At 40.9% G+C, this 20619-nt stretch overlaps 1 protein-coding gene across 1 annotated transcript in view; it reads right to left on the bottom strand.

Annotated features, from left to right (window-relative positions):
* CTNNBL1 (catenin beta like 1) overlaps nt 1-16756 on the bottom strand; it is a 206426-nt gene extending 189670 nt beyond the window's left edge. The window contains exon 1 of the mRNA XM_037811282.1: nt 16615-16756. Within this exon, the coding sequence (XP_037667210.1) occupies nt 16615-16644 (30 nt within the window). The 5' untranslated portion in view covers nt 16645-16756. The remainder of the gene's footprint in view (nt 1-16614) is intronic.
* Between the last annotated feature and the right edge of the window lie 3863 nt (nt 16757-20619).

Raw genomic sequence — 20619 nt, 5'->3', positions numbered from 1 at the left:
CTGTTAAGAGTTCTATTACTTTCTGCTTTAGAAACCCATATGTGTCCTAGACCTGTACAAAACATAAAACATTGATACTAAACTAGTTCCATCAATAGGGAAGTGTAGTACAGCGAGAAGAGAATGGACTTGTAGTCAGACACCTGGGCTTCTTGTTACTTGTGTGTGACCATGCCATCTCAGCCTTAGTTTCATCCTTGGTAAAAACCCTCACAGGGTATTGAGTTAATATGTGGAAGTGCCTAAACCACAAAAAGTACTCAATAAACATTAAGAAAAATAAATAAATAAACAGAAATGGACATGCCAGATACAACCAACACAAAATAAAAACTAATCTCATTGTTCTATATTAGCTCTTATTTTTTGCCTATAAGGCTGGGTAAAGAGAAAATAGCAATTATGGCCCTTAGAAGACTTTCAGTAAATCTTTGGATAATAATTAAATAAATCAATCTCCTGCTTTAGAGTCAGAGATGACCCCAATCTTTAAAAGAAATACCAGTCAACTCTTGGGTAACTACAATAATGAAAGTAATGAAAGTCGACTACCTGTTATCTAAGTCAAGTTTCACCCAACCCAGTGTTTCCTATGACCAATGCCACCACCATTCACAAATGGTTTTATCTACTCTCCAACAAGAGGCAAGAAAGAGAAGGTAACTGGAAAGATGCTAAGCCTCAGCAAACAAAGATATCTAGAAGAGACCCAAGTTCAGCTGCCTAGTCACTGATTTATTCATACTACTCATTCTTCCCTTTCTTCAGTCGAGACATTTATTGAACATTTACAGGTACTGATCTGGTCACTGTCCTTGACAAACTCATGGTCCAACTGGGAGGCAAAACAAAAAATAATTTCAATAAGGAATGATACATGTGGTAGACTGGAGGATGTGCAACATGGGATGACAGCATTCTTGCTGACTTCTACTCTCGAGAGTCTTGCTTGCATGCTTGTTTGTGTTTTGTTTTGATTTTAAGCTATCTTCATCCACCAGAGCCCTCTAGTAGGAAGATGTAAGATTATACCATCTGCTTCCTGGGTATCTTTGAGCAAGTTACTAAACTTCTGTGAGCTTCCTTTCTTCATCTGTAAAGCGGGAATAAAGAGACTGACTTCACAGGGTTGTCTTTAGGATGATTTGGGATAACATAACACATGGACTGGCTGTCAGTGGGATTCAATGCCTGGTAATTCCCAGTCCTTCGTTTTGTTCTTTTGGCCGAGAAGCATGGGGAGATGGGGAATAAACACCTTCACACTTCTTTCATTTCATTAGAAGTATGAAATATTCCACAAGTCCTATATGATCTGTTTTTCATTCACATCAAATCAGGAACACACCCTCCCTATAAGTGACCCCCTCTTGTGCAAACACTAGGACAATCTGTCAGTTAAAGAGTAAATCTGCAGAGCCTGTACCTCAAGCACAGCTGCACATCCACCTCACAAGATTATCCTGTTAGGCTCAGAGTCATGCGCCAAAGGAAAGCTATACTCACTGTACTCAGCAATTGTAAAGCTCACATGGCCAGAAGTGCCTCTGCCACACACAAGGTGAACCATGGCTAAAAATTGCTTTTTCAATTAAAATAAGACTTCTTCAACCTCCGGCAGACAATCACATCCAGAACATGGAGCCCAATGTCAGACAGTTAAACAGTCTCTATCCTGCTCTAATGGTGGTTTGAGTACTCAGAGGGAACGGAAAAATTACTAATCATAACAAAATGTTGAATCTTCTAATTATGGGACAGGCTCCAAGAGGATGGAAAGCGATGTGCAATCTTCATTACGGAATCCCCATATGACCACTGGCACAAGTAGTGTCAGCCAGAAGGCAAATACCATCTCTTTCCCCCACTGAATCTCCTGTGTCCTTGCCAGTTGAGGGGATGGAAGAAGACAATCTAGTTGGAAAAACAACAATGTAGAAGAATCAGGATTTCTGTCTTCCCAAGTTCATTAGGCTGAGTGAGGTGTAAGGAGCCCAAGTGAGAAATGAGGAAGATAATATTCAGTGACTTTACATTGGCAGGCTGAGCAGCCTGAGGCCCTTTGAAACTCTAGTCTTACAAAAACTGGCCAACTCAGGTAGTGCTTAAGCAATTCTTTTTATTTGCTGAAAAGTCCTGTCATCAGCAGTAAGAGATGCATCAAGAAATAGGTAGTACCCATCAATGGCACCTCTGGTCAGAAGGAAATCTGTTCCTCTGCAGATATGCTTGCACCATTGCTAATTTGTGATATCGCCGTCTGTTCAGATCTCTCTGTGTTAACTCAGGAGAAAAAGTCCCTGCCAACCACTCTGACAAGCCTGATGGCAGAACTCCCTCCAAATAATCAGCAGCCACAGCAAAGGCAAGCAATTATTCCCTTTCATTAGGGACAGTTCTTTTTAAGTTTGTTTTTAAATTTTGAAAATAAAAAGTAGCCATTCACAGACACTGCTCACTGCAGTTACTTGTACAACTGGCAGTAACTGAAATTTACTCCTAAGCCAACTGATAAAGATATCCTGGAAGTAAACAGAAATGGCTGTGCCCCTTTAATTACCCACTGTAATGCAAAACTTGACATGGAAAGGATGGTCACAGCAGTTCTGGGCAAAACAGCAGTGACATTTAATCATCAGTTCCAACCATCTGCAACTGTTTTGCAGAAGCACATAAAGTTTATGGATTCCAAAGCTTCCTACAAGTTACCAGGTGCTGACGGTTAGTAGCACTGTCCTCAGATCCACCAGGGGCTGCTTTCTTCATTCTCTCCAGGCCAAGGTGCTCAACGAAAGGCACATACTCACATTTTCCGTGCCAAGCCTGGCACTAAGACAATGTAGCTTCTTGATTATGCCAGGACACAGATTAAATGTTTAGAACTGGGAGATTCTGAAAACAACCTAAGCAGGAAAGCAATTATCCCAGGGAGAGCAAAACTGCAGCATAACCATGAATTCTACCCCCTTGAAGAACTAAACTGGCCAGATTGCTCCCCTACAATCTATTCTCTATTCTGCAGAGTAATCTTTTAAAAATAAACCAAATGGTGTCACTCCACAGCTTAAAAATCCTAATAGCTTTCCATTATACTAAGAATAGAATGCAAAAATTTTAGTCTCCTCCCCCCTTCCCACCTGCAGCTGTCCCCTCCTCCCTCACTACATTCCAGCCATACTGCCTCAAACCTGACAAGCTTTTTCCCACTTCAAGGCTTTTGTATTGGTTTTCCCTAGGCCTACATTGCTCTTTCCACAGCTCTTCATATGGCTGGATCTTTACCATTCAGTTCTCAGTTCAAAAAACAACTTGTATTTGTTTTTCTTGTTTATTGTCTGTCTTGCCTCCCTGGACGTAAGCTCTAAGAAGACAGGGAGAGACTGTCTCATGCATCATTCTATTCCCAGTGTTTAATATGGATCACTGTTTCAAATGAAATCTTGATTGGCCCCCTCAAAATCTGGATTGGCTCACAGCCTGACTTTCAGCATGTGTCACAATGCCCTAGAAACAATGAACAACATTCTAGTTCTTTGCCAATCCCTAGTAATAACCAGAAAACAACGGCAAAGGGAAATGGGGATAAGACCAAGATGGAGAACACGCAGACTTTCACAGACGCAAAAGTGGAAAATCTCCAAGTATCTTGGGTAGAGTCTTACCCAAATTATCCTTTCAGAGGATTGGATGGGCCAGCCATGGTGTTCATCAATGGGCTGGGGCTAAAGACTCAGTTGTGAAGGTAAAGCTAGAGCACACTATAAGGTACACTATATGAAGTAACTCCAGTACCAGCCAGCCAAAGTCCTTAAGGGTGAATCACCAATTGGAAGCCAGAGATTCAGATGTACATACCAAATCTAAAAGATTCTGGTGTATGCGTGTTGGAAAGGATGCAAGGTAGAGCCAAGAGCCAGGCACCAGACAGGAACTGGGCAGAGGCAAGAACTGATCAGGAACAAGCACACAGAGTCTAAGGTAACTGCTACAACCAGACCGTGATTGTATTTCATGGGCTGGTGGGTGTGAGATGTGGATATAAAGCTTACGTAAAGATACGGGGTAAAGGCAGTCAGACAAAAAAAGGGCTCCTCTCCAAAAAGATAAGCAGTCATAAAAGGGGTACTCCACAGAAGGCCAGGTGAAGCTCCTATTTGTGAATGCCAGTTTCTCTTGAAAAATTCATGACCATTGGGCAACAGTAATTGTTCAGATGTTCTAAAGTTCCCAGGACGGCAGTGATGGGCAAAGAAATGCTAGAGGAAATGCTAGATAGAAAATGAAGACAAGTTATGCTAATATTATTTCCAGTATCTCACAGACTTTAGTTATCTAATTGAAGAGACCTAAAGATGTGCAGATCATCCAAAGATGACCAAGAATACTAATGCCTCATTCATCAACTACCTCAACTTTTCACAACACCATTGAAAGAAGCAAACAAATTAAAAAATTAAAAAAAAAAAGCCTCAGAGGTTTTTTTTAAAAAAAGTAATGCACTTTACAAGAACAGCCCTCAGGCTCTACTTTCTCAATAGACATAATTGTAACAAACAAACAATAACACTACAGAGTAATAGCTGATGCTAACAAGAGAGAAAAACTATTAAAAGTAGGCACAAGAACCCCAAAACTCTAATAGTCTAAAGTGTTTAATGTACGAATAAAAGTCTTCAGCATCTCAAAACGTCATTAGAGAATCTGGGTATAATAACATGTGCTCACAATAATAATACTGAGAATGTAGTATTACATTCTCAAAAATAACCAGTATTACATTCTCAAGAATAACCAGAAAGGCCAAGAATATCCATATATTTTAGAAAGATCTCTATACAGAATGACAAAAAAAAAAACAAAGGTTTTGAATATGTAGAAAAAGAGGAAGCATGATCATGGAAAAAGCACTGCTCTGAATCCCATTCTGTCACTGAGTAGTTGGAATCCTGAGACAAGTCACTTTCCCTCTCTGGAGCTTAGCTTCTCCATCTATAAAAAGAGGGGGTTGGAAAAGATCATCTCTAGGTTCCTTCCTGTTCTAACACTCTTACTTCACCTGTATGCTTCAGTTATCTGGAAAATCTGTTTAGGAGAAACACTACATTTTTCAAAGACACTGACAAATGAGGAATTAATACAATCCACTATAACCTGTATCACCTTTTTTAATAAGGAATCTCTGGATTTCTTTCAGCTACAACCTGCAATAAATCAATGGTAATGTCTTTTTCTTGCCCTTCTTTATTGCTGAGTTTCAGCATTCTGTTGATTCCTTGGCATTTCTACCTTCCCCTGCCCAACAATTACTCCTCAGCCAGGGCCCCAACTCCATTTTCAGATTCTCTGTAAATAATTACGTAACATTGAAATGCTCAAAGGTTTCCCTCAGCATTAATCTGAGAAGCTATTATCTGTTCCAATGACAGGATTATTGTTCAGAGAGGCTGGTAAAAGATAATGTGACAAACTATAGCAACAATTCTTTTTATTATCCAAAGATGAAAAGAAATGGCATTCCAAACACTGTACACCAGCAGACTGGTGTACTGCCAATGTGTAAGTCTACTAAAGATCCCCCAAAAAAAAAAATTGTAACTCAATTTCTCTAAACTGCAATCAACCTTCAATTTTATGTATTAACAGTGAACTCATGTATAATGCCAAATATATTGTCAATTATTAATTTTACCTGCTTTGGAATACAGTCCAGACACACTCAGAGAGCAATATCATGATACCCTGTGCTTGATCTCAAATCCTTCTCTGATCAGCCAGTGACTCTGGACATTGATGGGTAGTTGAAGGGAAGTCCAATAAGCCAAAGTACGTAGGCTGCTTACAAGCAACTGACAGTCTAAGATGAGTTGAGAATGAAGATGTACTGAAGTAGTTCTCACTAGAATTTTCCCTGAACTCAGGATGAAAATAATCCACTTTCTATTTACAACTCACAGTGGAGTAGTAGTCCTAAAATTTAGGCCCAACACACTTTCAGAGTCACTACTGCAACTCTAAGGAAAAGAAAATGGTTTTGAACTATTTCAACTGAAATACTAAAGAGCCAAATAACTGACCTTGAACAAGGTAAGAGCAATAGCAGAATTCCTACTACACATTCTCCTAACTCCAGTTTCTCTACACCTATACAAGACTCAGACTCAAACCAATGAAGAGAAGAGAAGAGAAGAGAAGAGAAGAGAAGAGAAGAGAAGAGAAGAGAAGAGAAGAGGAAAAGAGAACGAGAACGAGAATGATAACAAGAAAAGAAAAAGGAGGCGTAATTTGTGAGATTCCTGGTGCTAGAAGAGAGGAAAACTGAGATGTTTTAGTAACATGAAAAAGATCTGGGGAAAAGAACTACTGTGTTGATTACATAGTTCCTGATATCAATGACTGTAACTGTGGTGGAATAGGGTTGTGCTTTAACCTAAAGAGTAGCCTATATGGTGGCAGCTGTGGGTGACTGTCCCCATTTCATTCTGAAGCACTCTAAACCTTGTTCTCCAAGGGACTAATGACCTTGGAAATACTGAGGCAGTTTTGTAGCATTTAGGATTTTTTTTTCTGCTGTAGCACTTGTTTGTTGTAACCATATCAGTAATAAAAATTAACAGATGAGGACTTCCAGGAAGATGGCAGAGTGGGTAAGTCGGAGCAGGCTTCTCCTCAGTGAAAGAAACTAGAGAGGGGCCAGAGGCCACCCGGGTCTGCGGTTTCGGGGTGTGAGAGGTGAGAGAGGGACTCCTATAGCATGTGGTGGGGATGCAGATGGAAAGGCAGAAGGACTGTGCCTCGAGGGATGGGGTGAGTTTGTTTGGCCAGGACTGCCTCCTGGGGCCTGCAGTGGCAAGATGACCACCTGGCAAGGGAGTGAGCAGCAGCTCTCCAATCCTGTGTACCCAACTCAACAATAAACTGTAGAGATAATCCTCCACAGCCACATGGCCAGGAGCTCCCGTGAGGGAACCCAGGAGACAGCAGACAAGTATTGACCGCATTTACTCTCCCCCCACGGAAGTCCAGGAGAGTGCACGAGCAAGAAATGGGGATAAGAGAGGGCACCATGCGGAAGCACCAGGAGCCCCTCTCACACCCCAGAGGCTTGCAAGTGCATAGTAGGCAGGGAATGGGGCACATTTAAGGTGAAGGGTGCCCTTAGGCGGATTCCCTGCCGAACAGCACACGGCCCACATTGCACCCCCAGGGCAAGCAGTCCACAGTGCACATGGAGAACTGGTGCACTGATTGGATCCCAACCTGGTATGAACCTTTCCCAGAGCACAGAAGCTGGGGGAAAGCTGGCTTGAGAATAAGAAGTGGTCCAAGAGCTCCATCTGCTGGAAGGACAGGGAAAGTGCAATCCAGCAAACTGTAGTTCTGTCAAATTATACATAAATGAACAAATAAACCTGCATTTCCCAAGATAAGCAAATGCCCTGAAGCCAACAGAAAATCATAAAGCACCTGAAGAACCAAGAAGACACGGACAAGCCAAACGAACAAATTAAAAAGCCAGAAGAGACACAAAATTTGGAGCAATTAATTAAAGATGTACACACAAATCTCCAAAACAACTTCAAAGAGATGACTAAAGCCATAAAGGATATCAAGACTCTAGAAGAGCATAAAGAATAATTTGAAAGAGTAAATTTTTTAAAAATAGCAGATCTTATGGAAATAATAGATACAGCTGATCAAATTTAAAATATACTAGAGACACACAACAGCAGATCTGAAGAGGCAGTAGAAAGGATAGGTGAACTAGAGGACAGTCAATTGGACACACAAAAGAACAAATGATGAAAAAAATTGAAGAATTTGAAATGGATGTCAGGGAAATGATGGACAACATGAAATGCACAAATATAAGAATCACTGGTGTCCCAGAAGGAGAAGAGTAAAGGGCTAGGAAGAGTGTTTCAAGACATAATTGGGGGAAACTTCCCAACCCTTCTAACAACATAAGTATGCAATCAAAGCTGCCTAACAAACTACAAATAGAATAAATCCAAATAAGCCCACTCCCAGATACACACTGATCAGATTGTCAAATGCTGAAGAGAAGGAGAAAGTTCTGAAAGCAACAAGAGGGAAGCAATTCACCACATACAAGGGAAGCAACATAAGACTAAGTAGTGACTACTCAGCAGGCACTACGGAGACAAGAAGGCAGTGGAATGACATATTTAAGAATCTGAAAGAGAAAAACTGCCAGCCAAGAATTCTTCATCCAGCAAAGCTGTCCTTCAAAATTGATAGAGTTTAAAATTTTCACAAACAAATGCTGAATTTGTTAACAAGAGACCCGCCCTGCAAGAAATACTAAAGCAATCTCTAACAGCTGAGAAAAAAAGAAAGGAGAAAGAGGTCTGAGGAAGGGCACAGAAATGAAGAGTATTAGTAAGGGTAACTTAAAGGAAAAAAAGAGAGAAAGGGATAGATGTGACAACTAAAAACCAAAGGATAAGATGGCTGGTTGAAGAACTCCCTTCACAGTAATAATGTGAATGGATTAAACTCTCCAATTAAAAGACACAGACGGGTAGAATGGATTAAGAAGCATGACTCATCAATATGCTGTTTACAAGAGACTTATCTTAGACCCTTGTGACATAAAGAGACAGAAAGTGAAAGGATGGAAAAAAATATTCTACACAAGCTGCAACAAAAGTAAACGGGTAGCTTTACTAACATCAGACAAAACAGCCTTTAAATGCAAAGATGTCTTAAGAGACAAAGAAGGACACTATATATTAATAAAAGGGACAATTCACCAAGAAATAACAATCATAAATGTTTACACACCCAATCAAGGACCTCCAAAGTACATGAGACAAACATTTGCTAACCTGAAGGGAGCAATAGACACGTCTACCGTAACAGCAGGAAACATCAATACACCACCACTCTCTTCTATAGCTAGAACAACTAGACAGACAACCAATAAGGAAACTGAGAACCTGAACAATACAATAAATGAATTAGACTTAACAGACATATACAGATCATTACATCCTAAAATACCAGGATATACATTCTTCTCTAGCACTCATGGAATGTTCTCCAGGACAGAATATGCTGGGGCATAAAACAAGTCTTAACAAATTTAAAAAAACTGAAATTAGTGAAAAACCTTCAAGAAGGTTTTTAGTTGTCACATCTATCCCCCTCCTCTCTTTTTCCTTTAAGTTACCCTTATAATACTCTTCATTTCTGTGCCCTTCTTTCTTTGCCTCTTATGACATCTTTGCATTTAAAATCTGTCTGAAAATCTATTTTTTAACATGTTTATTCTAGTAACTATATACAACGTAAAATTTCCCCCTTTTAACCACATTCAAATATATAATTCAGTGCTATTAATTAATTCATATCTTCCAAATCTACCATCTTCCCACAATTCCTCTGAACTAACATTTTATATCTAGTAAAATAAGAAGGGAATTTAAAATTATGACACTTAGTATATTATCAAGATTGCAGTAAAACTAGAACGCACACTGCTGGTAGTATTGTAAACTGATAAAGGATTAATTCCATATGAGCACTATGTATTGCTTAGCATATCTGCAGCTGAGCTGACCCCATCATCTCCTGCCACTCACTTTTACTTATCCAAAGATCTGAACATTTCATTCCTATGCTTTTGCCTTTACTAATCCTAGTCAAGAATGACTCTCCTAGCCCCCTTCACCACCCACAGAATTCCTACTCATTCATCAAGGCTGGGATTCCAACGTCACCTCCATTTTCTTCAACGAGCAAACCAAATCCATTTCCATCAATATACTCCCTCCCCAAGCACATTCAATCATTCCTTCCATTGTGCTTTCATAATATTGTGTTCATAAAGTTGATTGTTTAAATATCTATCTCACTCCTTAAATTATAAATTCCTTAAAGGCCAGGGCCAGGTCTTAATAATTTTAGTACATGCAATAAAGCTGGTACACAGTAACTACTAACAACAGACGGGACGAAAAAATGCCACATGAACTAAGAAGTTTACTACAAGAACAAAAACCTAGAAACCACCTAAATACCCAATTACAGAAGAATAATTTAGGGGAAAATGGTATATATATCACTCCAGTAAATAGTATGCAAACATTACAAGTAACAAGACAACATAGAAAATATCTCTGGCAATGTTAAATTAAAAATGTAAAACACAAAACACAATATATACAATGGTTGTATTAGCCAGGCAAAATACATAAGGACCGTGAGATTCAAAACATTTACTGGATTAGGGTGGTAGTTTCCCTTTTCTCAATCACTTCTTTAATACCGTTCCTGTTAGTATACTGTCATTAAACATTTTTATTTAAAAAGAAGGAAATAAGAGGGGAGGAAAGGAGCCAGATTATAGATTCCTATAAGCCCCTGAAATGCTGTGATAGTACCGATAACTGACAAGAGAAGTGGGTGTCTGCAATATCGCCAAAACCAAGGGTCCTTGACCTCAATCTGCCTCCAAGAGAATACCTCTCATGTCACACAGCAAATCATTTCCACTGAGCCAAGCTGCCCTAAATGTGAATTCTTTACTGCAAAACTTCAGAAGAACTTCTCCCACATATCTGTAGAATTTGCATAAATGAGAGTACCCTGAAGTTCATATACACTTCTATGCAGCAGAAACTTCTCAGCCAAGGAACTGCTGGGCACACTTCTTGAGATGTCTAAGCCTGAAGGCATCAAAAAAGTACATTTCCATATTGAGAACATAACTAATTTCTTCGTTAAGACTTTTTCCAACACTTCCTGTCCACATTGTAATTCTCCTGTCTTCACAAATGAATAGTTAACATATGTCAAGAATATAAAGCATATACTGAAGAGCTCCTGCCTAATTTTATTACTAGAAGAACCAATCTCAGCAGAAAACTGTAATCTTCCCACGAAGTTTCCCCAAAAATGAAATACAGTAAAAACCCAAAAAATGTTAAAACACTTTTAATAGGCATTTCTTGACACTGGATGATATTTTTCCTTGCCCACCTTAATGCCTGAATTTGAGGAATGGCAAGAACTAGAAATCATATAACACAATCCCCTGATATTACAAGTGATTAAAAAATTATGTACAGAGGGAAATGACTTGTTCTGAGCCACCAGATAAATTATGATAAAGGTGTGATTAAAATCCAAATCCCTCAGATTTTCAGCCCCAATTCATTCTACTACATCAAGCTTTTTTATCCCCTGAAATCTCTGGAGACCTTGGACCTATATAATTAGGTATCGTAAAATTGCGGAACTAGACGGGACTTCAGAAAGTCTTATTTAAGTCCATCATTAGGCATGTGAGGAAACTGAGGCCCAGAAAGATTAAGTGATTTGCTCTCAATATCTTGGGTAACAGGGAAAAAGAATAATTTAAGCTCAAAAAACTGCATACGAATGATCATGAGAAGAGAAAGGAACGTCTCAGCTGGGGAATATTTTTAAAGGGATGTAGATCATTCCAGACCATTGGCTCTCAATGGACCAGCAGCTTCAGCATAATCTGGGATCTTGTTAGAAATGCAAATTTTTAGGACCCACCAGAGTCTTACTGAATCAAACTTTGGGTATCGGGCCTAGCAATGTACCTTTTAACAATTCCTAGTCTACTCAACAGTCAAGATCCTTCCACATGGCTCTACCACCTCTTTCTTTAACCCAGTTTTCTCTAGAGGAAAGTGACCTGCCTCAGCCAAGCAGTGAAAGAAGGGAAAGTACTATATTAAGGCTACTGTAAACAGAGCCCAAAAGGCCCAAACCAGTCCTGTCCTATTTCAGTAGCTTGCCTGTTAATGTCTACGCTTTTGGCTGGAGCCAAGAGAGGTGGCAAAGGGAAAGGCAGGCAGAAGGCTGGGAAGCAGACTAAAGACGTACCATTGATAGTAGAGAGGGTGAGCTGAGCTGAATAGGAAGAATTCCCTGATGGAGAGGGAATGGAAGGCAACTGCCACATGCCATGAACACCTACTACAAAGCACAGCCTTCACATACCTTATCTCATTGGATCCTTTCAGCAATCCCATTTTGACAGTATCCCTATTTCTGAAGAGGAGGAAGAGGGGTGATGACATGTCAAATCAGACAATTTTGTTCCCATATGTCCCCAAGAAGTGAATTTCAGTGGTCTCCTCGAATCTATTTTACAAATGTAAATCAACATCACTTAGGGTTAATGCATTTTTCTATGTTTTCCATATTTTTAGTTTAAAAGCAATCTAAAAAAATCTAAAAACAAAACGGAAAACTGGACTTGGGTATTCTGTTGGTTTCAGTTCTGGCTCTGCCCTTTACTAGCTGTTTGACTTTGAGCAGGTTAACGTGATCTCTCTGGCTTGAGTTTCCTTTTTTATAAAATAGGCATTCTACCTACCCCAAAGGGCCATATTGAGAATTAAGTGTGAGAATTAAGTGTGAAAGCACTTTAGCTCAGCCTCTGGCTCATACTAGGAAGGCAATATAGCACAGTGGTCAAGAGCTCCAGCAATGGAGTCAGGCTACCCAGTGTTGCAGGATATCTCTACTCAGGAAATCTGAAAGTGAGGACACTGACTCCTCTCTATGTAAGGATCAGATAGCTAAGGATAGCTATGAAGATCTTCAGAAAAGCAAAAAGCCCTTCTCAACCTTCTTAGATATAGGTTACATGTAACCATCTTGTCCTGTGAGTAAAAGAAAACCGGATGGGGCTGTAGCTGTTACTTCAATCATAAATGAGTCATGAGTAAAATAATAAGGCTGAATGCAGTTTTAATCAAATGCATGCTTATCAACATGATACAGTGGTTAACCTAATTATAGAATGAAAAAAGAAAACTATACTAATAAGTTAGATAAAAGTAATAGTAATCTCTTCTAATTTTTAGTTTTTATATAAGTAAAAGGTATGTTACATTGCTCTTATAGAAGTCATAGCTTACTTAGTAGAAATACTTGCAGTAAAGTTTTGCAAACATTCAAGATTAAGTTTGAATATCTAATAATGCTGTGAATACCCTCCTTTGTTTTTATCTCACCGCGTGGTTCACCACCTGTAGTTCACCACCCATGATTCAAACATAAAAACAGAGTATGACTTAACTGAATGTACCCTAAATCAAAAGGCTCTGTAAATTCTCTGTAACTTAGACTGGAGGGTTCTTCTGAATTCCTATCCAGCTGCATCTGGAAGGGGCAAAAGTCCCCAGGCTTGGTAACGTAACCATTTATTTTTACACTAAACCTGTTCCTTTAACCTTAAGTGCTCCTTTAGTAAACATGTGTTGAATTTGAATTCTTGTCTTGAGTGCCCTATACTTTTAAACTATTGTCTGTCCCTATACTCTTATTTGAGTGGGAGATTACCTGATGAAGCCCAAACCAACTGTATCATGACTTAAGGCTCAGGCTGTTTCTAACAGAGATCATAGATTTGAGGGGTAAAGAGATGAACCTGACAGGAGCCTTGCCACTATCTGGCTAGATGCCTTAAAGCAGGTACTTTTTTGTGCCTCAGTTTCCTTGTCTGTACCAATGCAGGTAAGCAATGCATTTTTCATGTCTACAAAATGTTACAATTTTGAAGAGTTTTTACATCTCCAACTTCATCAACCACCATTCTCCTACTTACTATGTTCCAGTCACACCAATCCTTTTTCTGATCCTCTAACAAGCTTCATGATCTTCGACCTCATAGCTTATGCTGCTGTTATGTCTGCCTCAGTCTGTCCCTCTCAACCTTCAGTCCTCAACTTTAATGTCCTTTCCTCAGTGAGACCTTCCTAGACCATATTACCTAAAGTAATAGATCCTGTCCCCCAAACCTAAGAGTTATTTTCTGTAGCAGAATTATCTACTAAAAACATAACGAAAGCCACAAATGAGTCACACATGTACTTTAAATTTATAAATGTAAACTTTAAAATATTAAAAAAGTAAAAAGTTACATTAATTTTAATAATATTTTCTTTAACCTAATAAATCTAAAATATTATAATTTCAACATGTAATCAATATAAAAATCAAGATTTTTACTGTCATTTTTCATACTAAATCTTTGAAATCCAGAGTGTACTTCATACGTATAGCCACATTTCGAGGGTTCAATAGTCACATGTGGCTAGTGGCTACCACACTGAATAGTGCAGTCCTATAGCATGCCCTACCCTGCTTTGTTTACTTCACAGCACTTATCACAATCTGAATGTTTACTTGCTTATCTTGTGACTTTCTCACTAGACTATAAGCTCCACAAAAGCAAGAATCTTGTCTGTTTTGTTCAGTGTTCTACACCTAGCAGACACAGTCCCTTTCACACAGTCAGTGCTCAATAAATATTTGTTGAGCTTTAATGTTCTGAGTCAATGGGCTAGCCATCCCACAACTCCCAAAAAGGCATACAACCACTCACCTCACCCAACAACCCTCCTATTTCCTTTCTCCTTTCACATTCAACTACTGTCTTAAAAAGAACAATCTCTTGGTTAAATACCTCCCCACTGCTTACAAGTTCCTTCTCATCATGTCTGGAGTCTCCAGGTCAGTCCTTGCTATAATGGATGAGGAAGAGGCACAAAAGTAATAGTAATATTTACTGACTGTTTACTCATTGATAGGAATTAGTCAGCACATTATAACTATGCTTCACAACAGCCCTGTGAAATAGGTACCATCATTGTTCCCATTTATAGACGAGGAAACCAAGGCATAGAGAAGTTAAGTATCTTGTGCAAAGTTACAACAGCTAGTAGTAGCAAAACTGAGACTTCAAGCAACCTGGAGCTCCAGACTCCTGGTTCTTAATCACCTATTCTCTATTGCAGGGTCATCCAATAGAAATCTGCCAACTATAAATGTAACTTTAAATTTTCTAGTAGCCACATTAACTTTTTAATGTGAAATAGGTGAAATGAATTTTAAACATATTTTATTTAACCCATTATCCAAAATGATTAATCAATATGATTTAATAATCAAAATAACTAATATGATCAATATGATCATGTAATCAATATAAAAATTCTACATTTTTTTAAATACTATATCTTCAAAATCTAGCGTGAATTTACAATTACAGCACATCTCAATTCAGACTAGCTACATTTCAAATGTTCAATAGCCACAAGTAGCCAGTAGCTACCATATTGGACAGCATAGCTCTACTGCCTCTCTCAAGGAGCTTATGCTGGTTTAGATGTATAATGTCCCCCAAAATGCCATTATCTTTGATGCAGTCTTGTGTGGGCAGGAAACATACTGGTGTTGATTGGGTTGGAGACTTTTGATTGGATGTTTCCGCGGAGATGTGATCTCTCAACTGTGGGCAAGATCTTTCGCTGGATAATTTCCATGGAGGTATGGTCCCACCCATTCAGCACCGGCCTTGATTAGTTTACTGGAGCACTACATAAGCTCAGACAGAAGGAGCGAGCTTGCTACAGCCAAGAGTGACATTTTGAAGAACGCACAGGAGCTGAGAGAGGAGCTGCAGCTTAAAGAGACATTTTGGAGACGGCCTTTGAAAGCAGACTTTTGCTCCAAAGAAGCTAAGAGAAGACAAACACCCCAAGAGCAACTGAGAGTGACATTTTGGAGAAAGGCTGAAGCTTGGAGAGGAACATCCTGGCCATTTTGAAACCAGAACTTGGAGCAGACGCCAGCCACACGCCTTCCCAGCTAACAGAGGTTTTCTGAACACCATTAGCCATCCTCCAGTGAAGGTACCCAATTGTTGATGACTTACCTTGGACACTTTATGGCCTAAGACTGTAACTTTGTAACAAAATAGACCCCTTTATAAAAGCCAATGCATTTCTGGTGTTTTGCATCCCAGCAGCATTAGCAAACCAGAACAAAGCCTTTCTGGGGAATTTAAAGAGGGGGAAAAACTTTGGGCTGTGAGCCAGGAGACTTGAGCTCTAGCCCAAATCTAACTTGCTGGTAACTTTGGGCAATACCTTCCTGTCCTTGGGGCCAAAGTTTCCCTACAAGTACTCAGAGCAAGGGCATAAAAAGATTCCTAAAGTCTCATCCCATGCTAGGATTCCAGACATCTCCCAATGACATCAGTTAACACGGGCACAGCTTTCTACTCTGTAAAATCGGCTTTCATATCCATTAGCTGACACAGTTCTCAAATAACCCTATTAGATAGTTATTACTGTCTCCACTTTATAGGCACAATAACTGATCTCAGAGAGCCACACAGCCAGTCAGTGGAGAAGCTGGGGTTCAAATCCAAGAAAGGCCCTTGGTCCTCCGACCACCACCACAAACTCAATGACGGGGGCGGGGGTGGGTAGGAGGGAGCTGAGAGAGATGGTCGTAAAAATGCGGTAGTCTGGGGCCTTCAAAGAAGTTGAGGAGGACTAGGATGGGCTGAGGGACCCCAGAAGGGAGTGAGGAGAGGTGAGGGGGCTCAGGCCTTGAGAAGGTAATGAACTGAGAGGGCCCAGGAGGGCCTTGGGAAAGTGAAATGAAAAGAATTGGACACAGGGTGACACAAGTTGAAATGTGGGAACCCGGGGGGCCCGGAGTGAGGTGAGAGGAAGTGAGATGAAGAGATTCAGGCCCTGTTACCCCTTGCCCGGGTGTAGGGGCGGACCCACGGCCCTTCCTCGACCCTCATACCTGGTAGCTCAGAAGTTCGCCCACGTCCATGGTTCAGGGTCCCGCCAACCACCGCCACAGACGTCCCCCCTACTCACGCTGAAACTGGGGCCCGCTCAGCTGCCGCTCAGCCACACTACCGTAAAGCGCCGTGAGCGGGGCCTCAGAGCCAACCGGGTAAAAGTGTGCGCCACGAGCCTGCAGGCCACACTGCGGTAAAAGGCAGGGCGACCGTAAAGCGCGCTGCATTTGTGACAGTTCTGCTTCCTCCTGGAGTCTGAGGGGGCGGGGAAAGAGGGCGGAGATCTGAAGGAGGTTGGTGAGGTGGGAGAAAGGGGCTGAAGAAACCAAGGTTTACTACGCGCTCTTTGTGCAAGGTGGAGTCTTGGGTGTTTCACGTGTGCTTTCACAATCCTTCCAGCTACCTGGGCAACTTTATCCTTATTTGATCCTCATTTCACAGATAAGGAAACCGAAATATGACTAGGCCAAATGTAGAAGTGCCATAAATGTAAATAAAATAGATGCTGGATTTTTAAGACATATTGATTACATGTGGAAATGATGTTTTGGATATGGGTCGAATAAAATATATTATTAAAATTAATGAACTTTAATGTGGTTAGTAGAAACAATTCTTGTTTACTTTTTTTAATGTGGTTAAAAATTTTTAATTACACTTGTGGCTTTCGATGAAGCTCCCAGTTTTATTTCTATCAGACAGCGCTGGCTCAGAAAGTGACTTGTCCAAGGCAATACAACTGTTACTGGCTGAGAAACTATTGGCAATCACAGTCCCCTCTCTGGGCTTCTGTTTCTTCATCTCTGCAAGGCCAGGCAGGAACTGTATGATCTTGTTTCTAAGTGAGTGACATGAAAAGGTTTTCTGGAGGAGAAAGTTGCATTCACAGAGAGCATCTGAGCGCCTGGGATTTAAATAAGTCACCATCTTCAATGGAATTAAGCCCTGCCCTACCATAAACTCCCAGCTCTTCACATTCATGATACTTACAATCACTCTACCCATCACATCCCCACTATATCCAAGTAAACAGAAATTCTTTTTATTCTTCAAAGTGACAAATCCTCTTCTCTCCTGCAACTATCCCCACTCCTCATCCAACTCCTTCTCATGCTTCAGGTCTCAAATGTCACTTTTTAAAAATAGTTTTCCTCAACTCACCCTCAGTCCAAGTTAAGAACCCCCTCCTCCTTATTCTTCTATTTTCCTAGCACCTCTTCCACTGCTTATCTATCTCAATGTTGTTATTATGGATTTTATAGTTGATTGCTTGTTAAGTGACAGCCTTGTTCACCGGACTGCAGGCTCCATGAGGACAGGAATTGTGTATGTCATTCACACAGGGGGAGGTTTCACAGGAGAGGGGGAGGTTTCACAAGGGGCCTTGTGGGCCATGGTCAAGAGACTGGATTTTATCTTAAGAGCACTGGGAAGCTGAAAGGTTTTTTTTGTTTTTTTTTAATTCAGTTTTATTGAGAAATATTCACATACGATGCAATCATCCACGGTGTACAATCAACTGTTCACAGTACCATCATATATTTGTGCATTCATCACCCCAATCTATTTTTTAACATTTTCCTTATACCAGAAAGAATCAGAATCAGAATAAAAAATAAAAATAAAAAAGAACACCCAAATCATCCCCCCCCAACCCACCCTATTTTTCATTTAGGTTTTGTCCCTATTTTTCTACTCATCCATCCATACACTGGATAAAGGGAGTGCAATCCACAAAGTTTTCACAATCACCCTGTCACCCCTTGTAATCTACATTGTTATACAATCATCTTCAAGAATCCAGGCTACTGGGTTGGAGTTTGTTAGTTTCAGGAATTTGCTTCTAGATGTTCCATTATACTAAAACCTAAAAAGGGTTATCTACATAGTGCGTAAGAATGTCCACCAGAGTGACCTCTCGACTCCATTTGAAATCTGGAAGCTGAAAGGTTTTAAGCAAGGGAATATCATGATTAGGCATACCACTGGTTCTGGTACTAGAAAGTTCCACCAAGTCTAGGTGTGTGCCCTTGGCAAGTTACTTTCTCTCTAAGCTGTAGTTTCCTCATGTGTAAAGTGACTCATTCATTCATTCAACAAGTATTACTTGCTGAGTGCCTAGTCAATGCCAGGTGCAGTTCTGGGCACTGAGATTATAACAGATTATAAAACAAAGTTCCTGCCCTCTTGGAACCTATATTCTAGCTGGAAAGAAAACTTCAGGAGGAGATGTTGTTATGATCCTCATTTTACAGATGTGGAAACAGAGGCAAGATACTTTGCCTTGATGAGCCTGATTTCCTCACCTGGCAAGTGGAGGTCAGACCGAATCTACCTCATATGATTATGGAGGATTTACATGAGAGTCTGCAGGCAGAGCACTCAGACAGAAAAATGTTCAATCCATGTCTGGCATTAATATCATAAGCTGGGTGGGACGTGGAGAGAGAAAGATGAGGGCATTCCTTCCACTTTTTCCTTTACATCCATATATGTTGCAGGCATTTAATCTTCTCTTGTAATTTTAGAGACCAGATTTTAAAACATAGACTCATAAGGCAACCAAAATTCAGTGAGCACTCTGGAATGGGAGTAATCTGTCCTGCCAGGGGAAGGCTTTCCAGAGGAGGTGCTATTTGGTCTGACTTTTAAAGGATGACAGGAGTTTGCCAAAAGCACCTGGTGGGAGAAAGGTGGCCCCAGCAGAGAGAACAGTGTAAGCAAAGACATGGAAGTTGGACCATTCCTTGTAGACACGGGCATGGGTCGTGTGGAGGGGATGGTGGGGAAAAAGGCAAGAGAGGGTGCCTGGGGAACAGCGTGGATAGGTTTGCCAGATTTAGCAAATAAAAATGTAGTACGGGAGGCGGGGCAAGATGGCGGACTGGTGAGCTGTATGTTTTAGTTACTCCTCCAGGAAAGTAGGTAGAAAGCCAGGAACTGCGTGGACTGGACACCACAGAGCAATCTGACTTTGGACATACTTCATACAACACTCATGAAAACGTGGAACTGCTGAGATCAGCGAAATCTGTAAGTTTTTGCGGCCAGGGGACCCGCGCCCCTCCCTGCCAGGCTCAGTCCCGGGGGAGGAGGGGCTGTCAGCTCCGGGAAGGAGAAGGGAGAACTGCAGTGGCAGCCCTTATCAGAAACTCATTCTACTGATCCAAACTCCAACCATAGATAGACTGAGACCAGACACCAGAGAATCTGAGAGCAGCCAGCCCAGCAGAGAGGAGACAGGCATAGAAAAAAACAGCACAAAAAACTCCAAAATAAAAGCGGAGGATTTTTGGAGTTCTGGTGAACATAGAAAGGGGAAGGGCAGAGCTCAGGCCCTCAGGCTCATATGCAAATCCCGAAGAAAAGCTGATCTCTCTGCCCTGTGGACCTTTCCTTAATGGCCCTAACTGCTTTGTCTCTTAGCATTTCAATAACCCATTAGATCTGTGAGGAGGGCCCTTTTTTTTTTTTAATCCTTTTTTTCTTTTTCTAAAACAATTACTCTAAGAAGCCCAATACAGAAAGCCTCAAAGACTTGCAATTTGGGCAGGTCAAGACAAGAGCAGAACTAAGAGAGCTCTGAGACAAAAGGCAATAATCCAGTGGCTGAGAAAATTCACTTAACACCACAACTTCCCAAGAAAAGGGGGGTGTCCGCTCACAGCCATCATTCTGGTGGACAGGAAACACTCCTGCCCATCACCAGCCCCATAGCTGAGAGCTGCTCCAGACAACCCAGTGTGACGGAAGTGCTTCAAATAACAGGCACACACCACAAAACTGGGCATGGACATTAGCCTTCCCTGCACCCTCAGCTGATTGTCCCAGAGTTGGGAAGGTGGAGCAGTGTGAATTAACAAAGCCCAATTCAGCCATCATTTCAGCAGACTGGGAGCCTCCCTACACAGCCCAGCAGCCCAGAACCGCCCTGGGGGGACGGCACTCACCTGTGACATAGCACAGTCATCCCTCAACAGAGGACCAGGGGGTGCACGGCCTGG

The sequence above is a fragment of the Choloepus didactylus genome, chromosome 19, assembly GCF_015220235.1.
Source record: "Choloepus didactylus isolate mChoDid1 chromosome 19, mChoDid1.pri, whole genome shotgun sequence".
In the NCBI taxonomy this organism is placed as follows: domain Eukaryota; kingdom Metazoa; phylum Chordata; class Mammalia; order Pilosa; family Megalonychidae; genus Choloepus; species Choloepus didactylus.
This window is presented reverse-complemented; position numbering and strand designations above follow the sequence as displayed.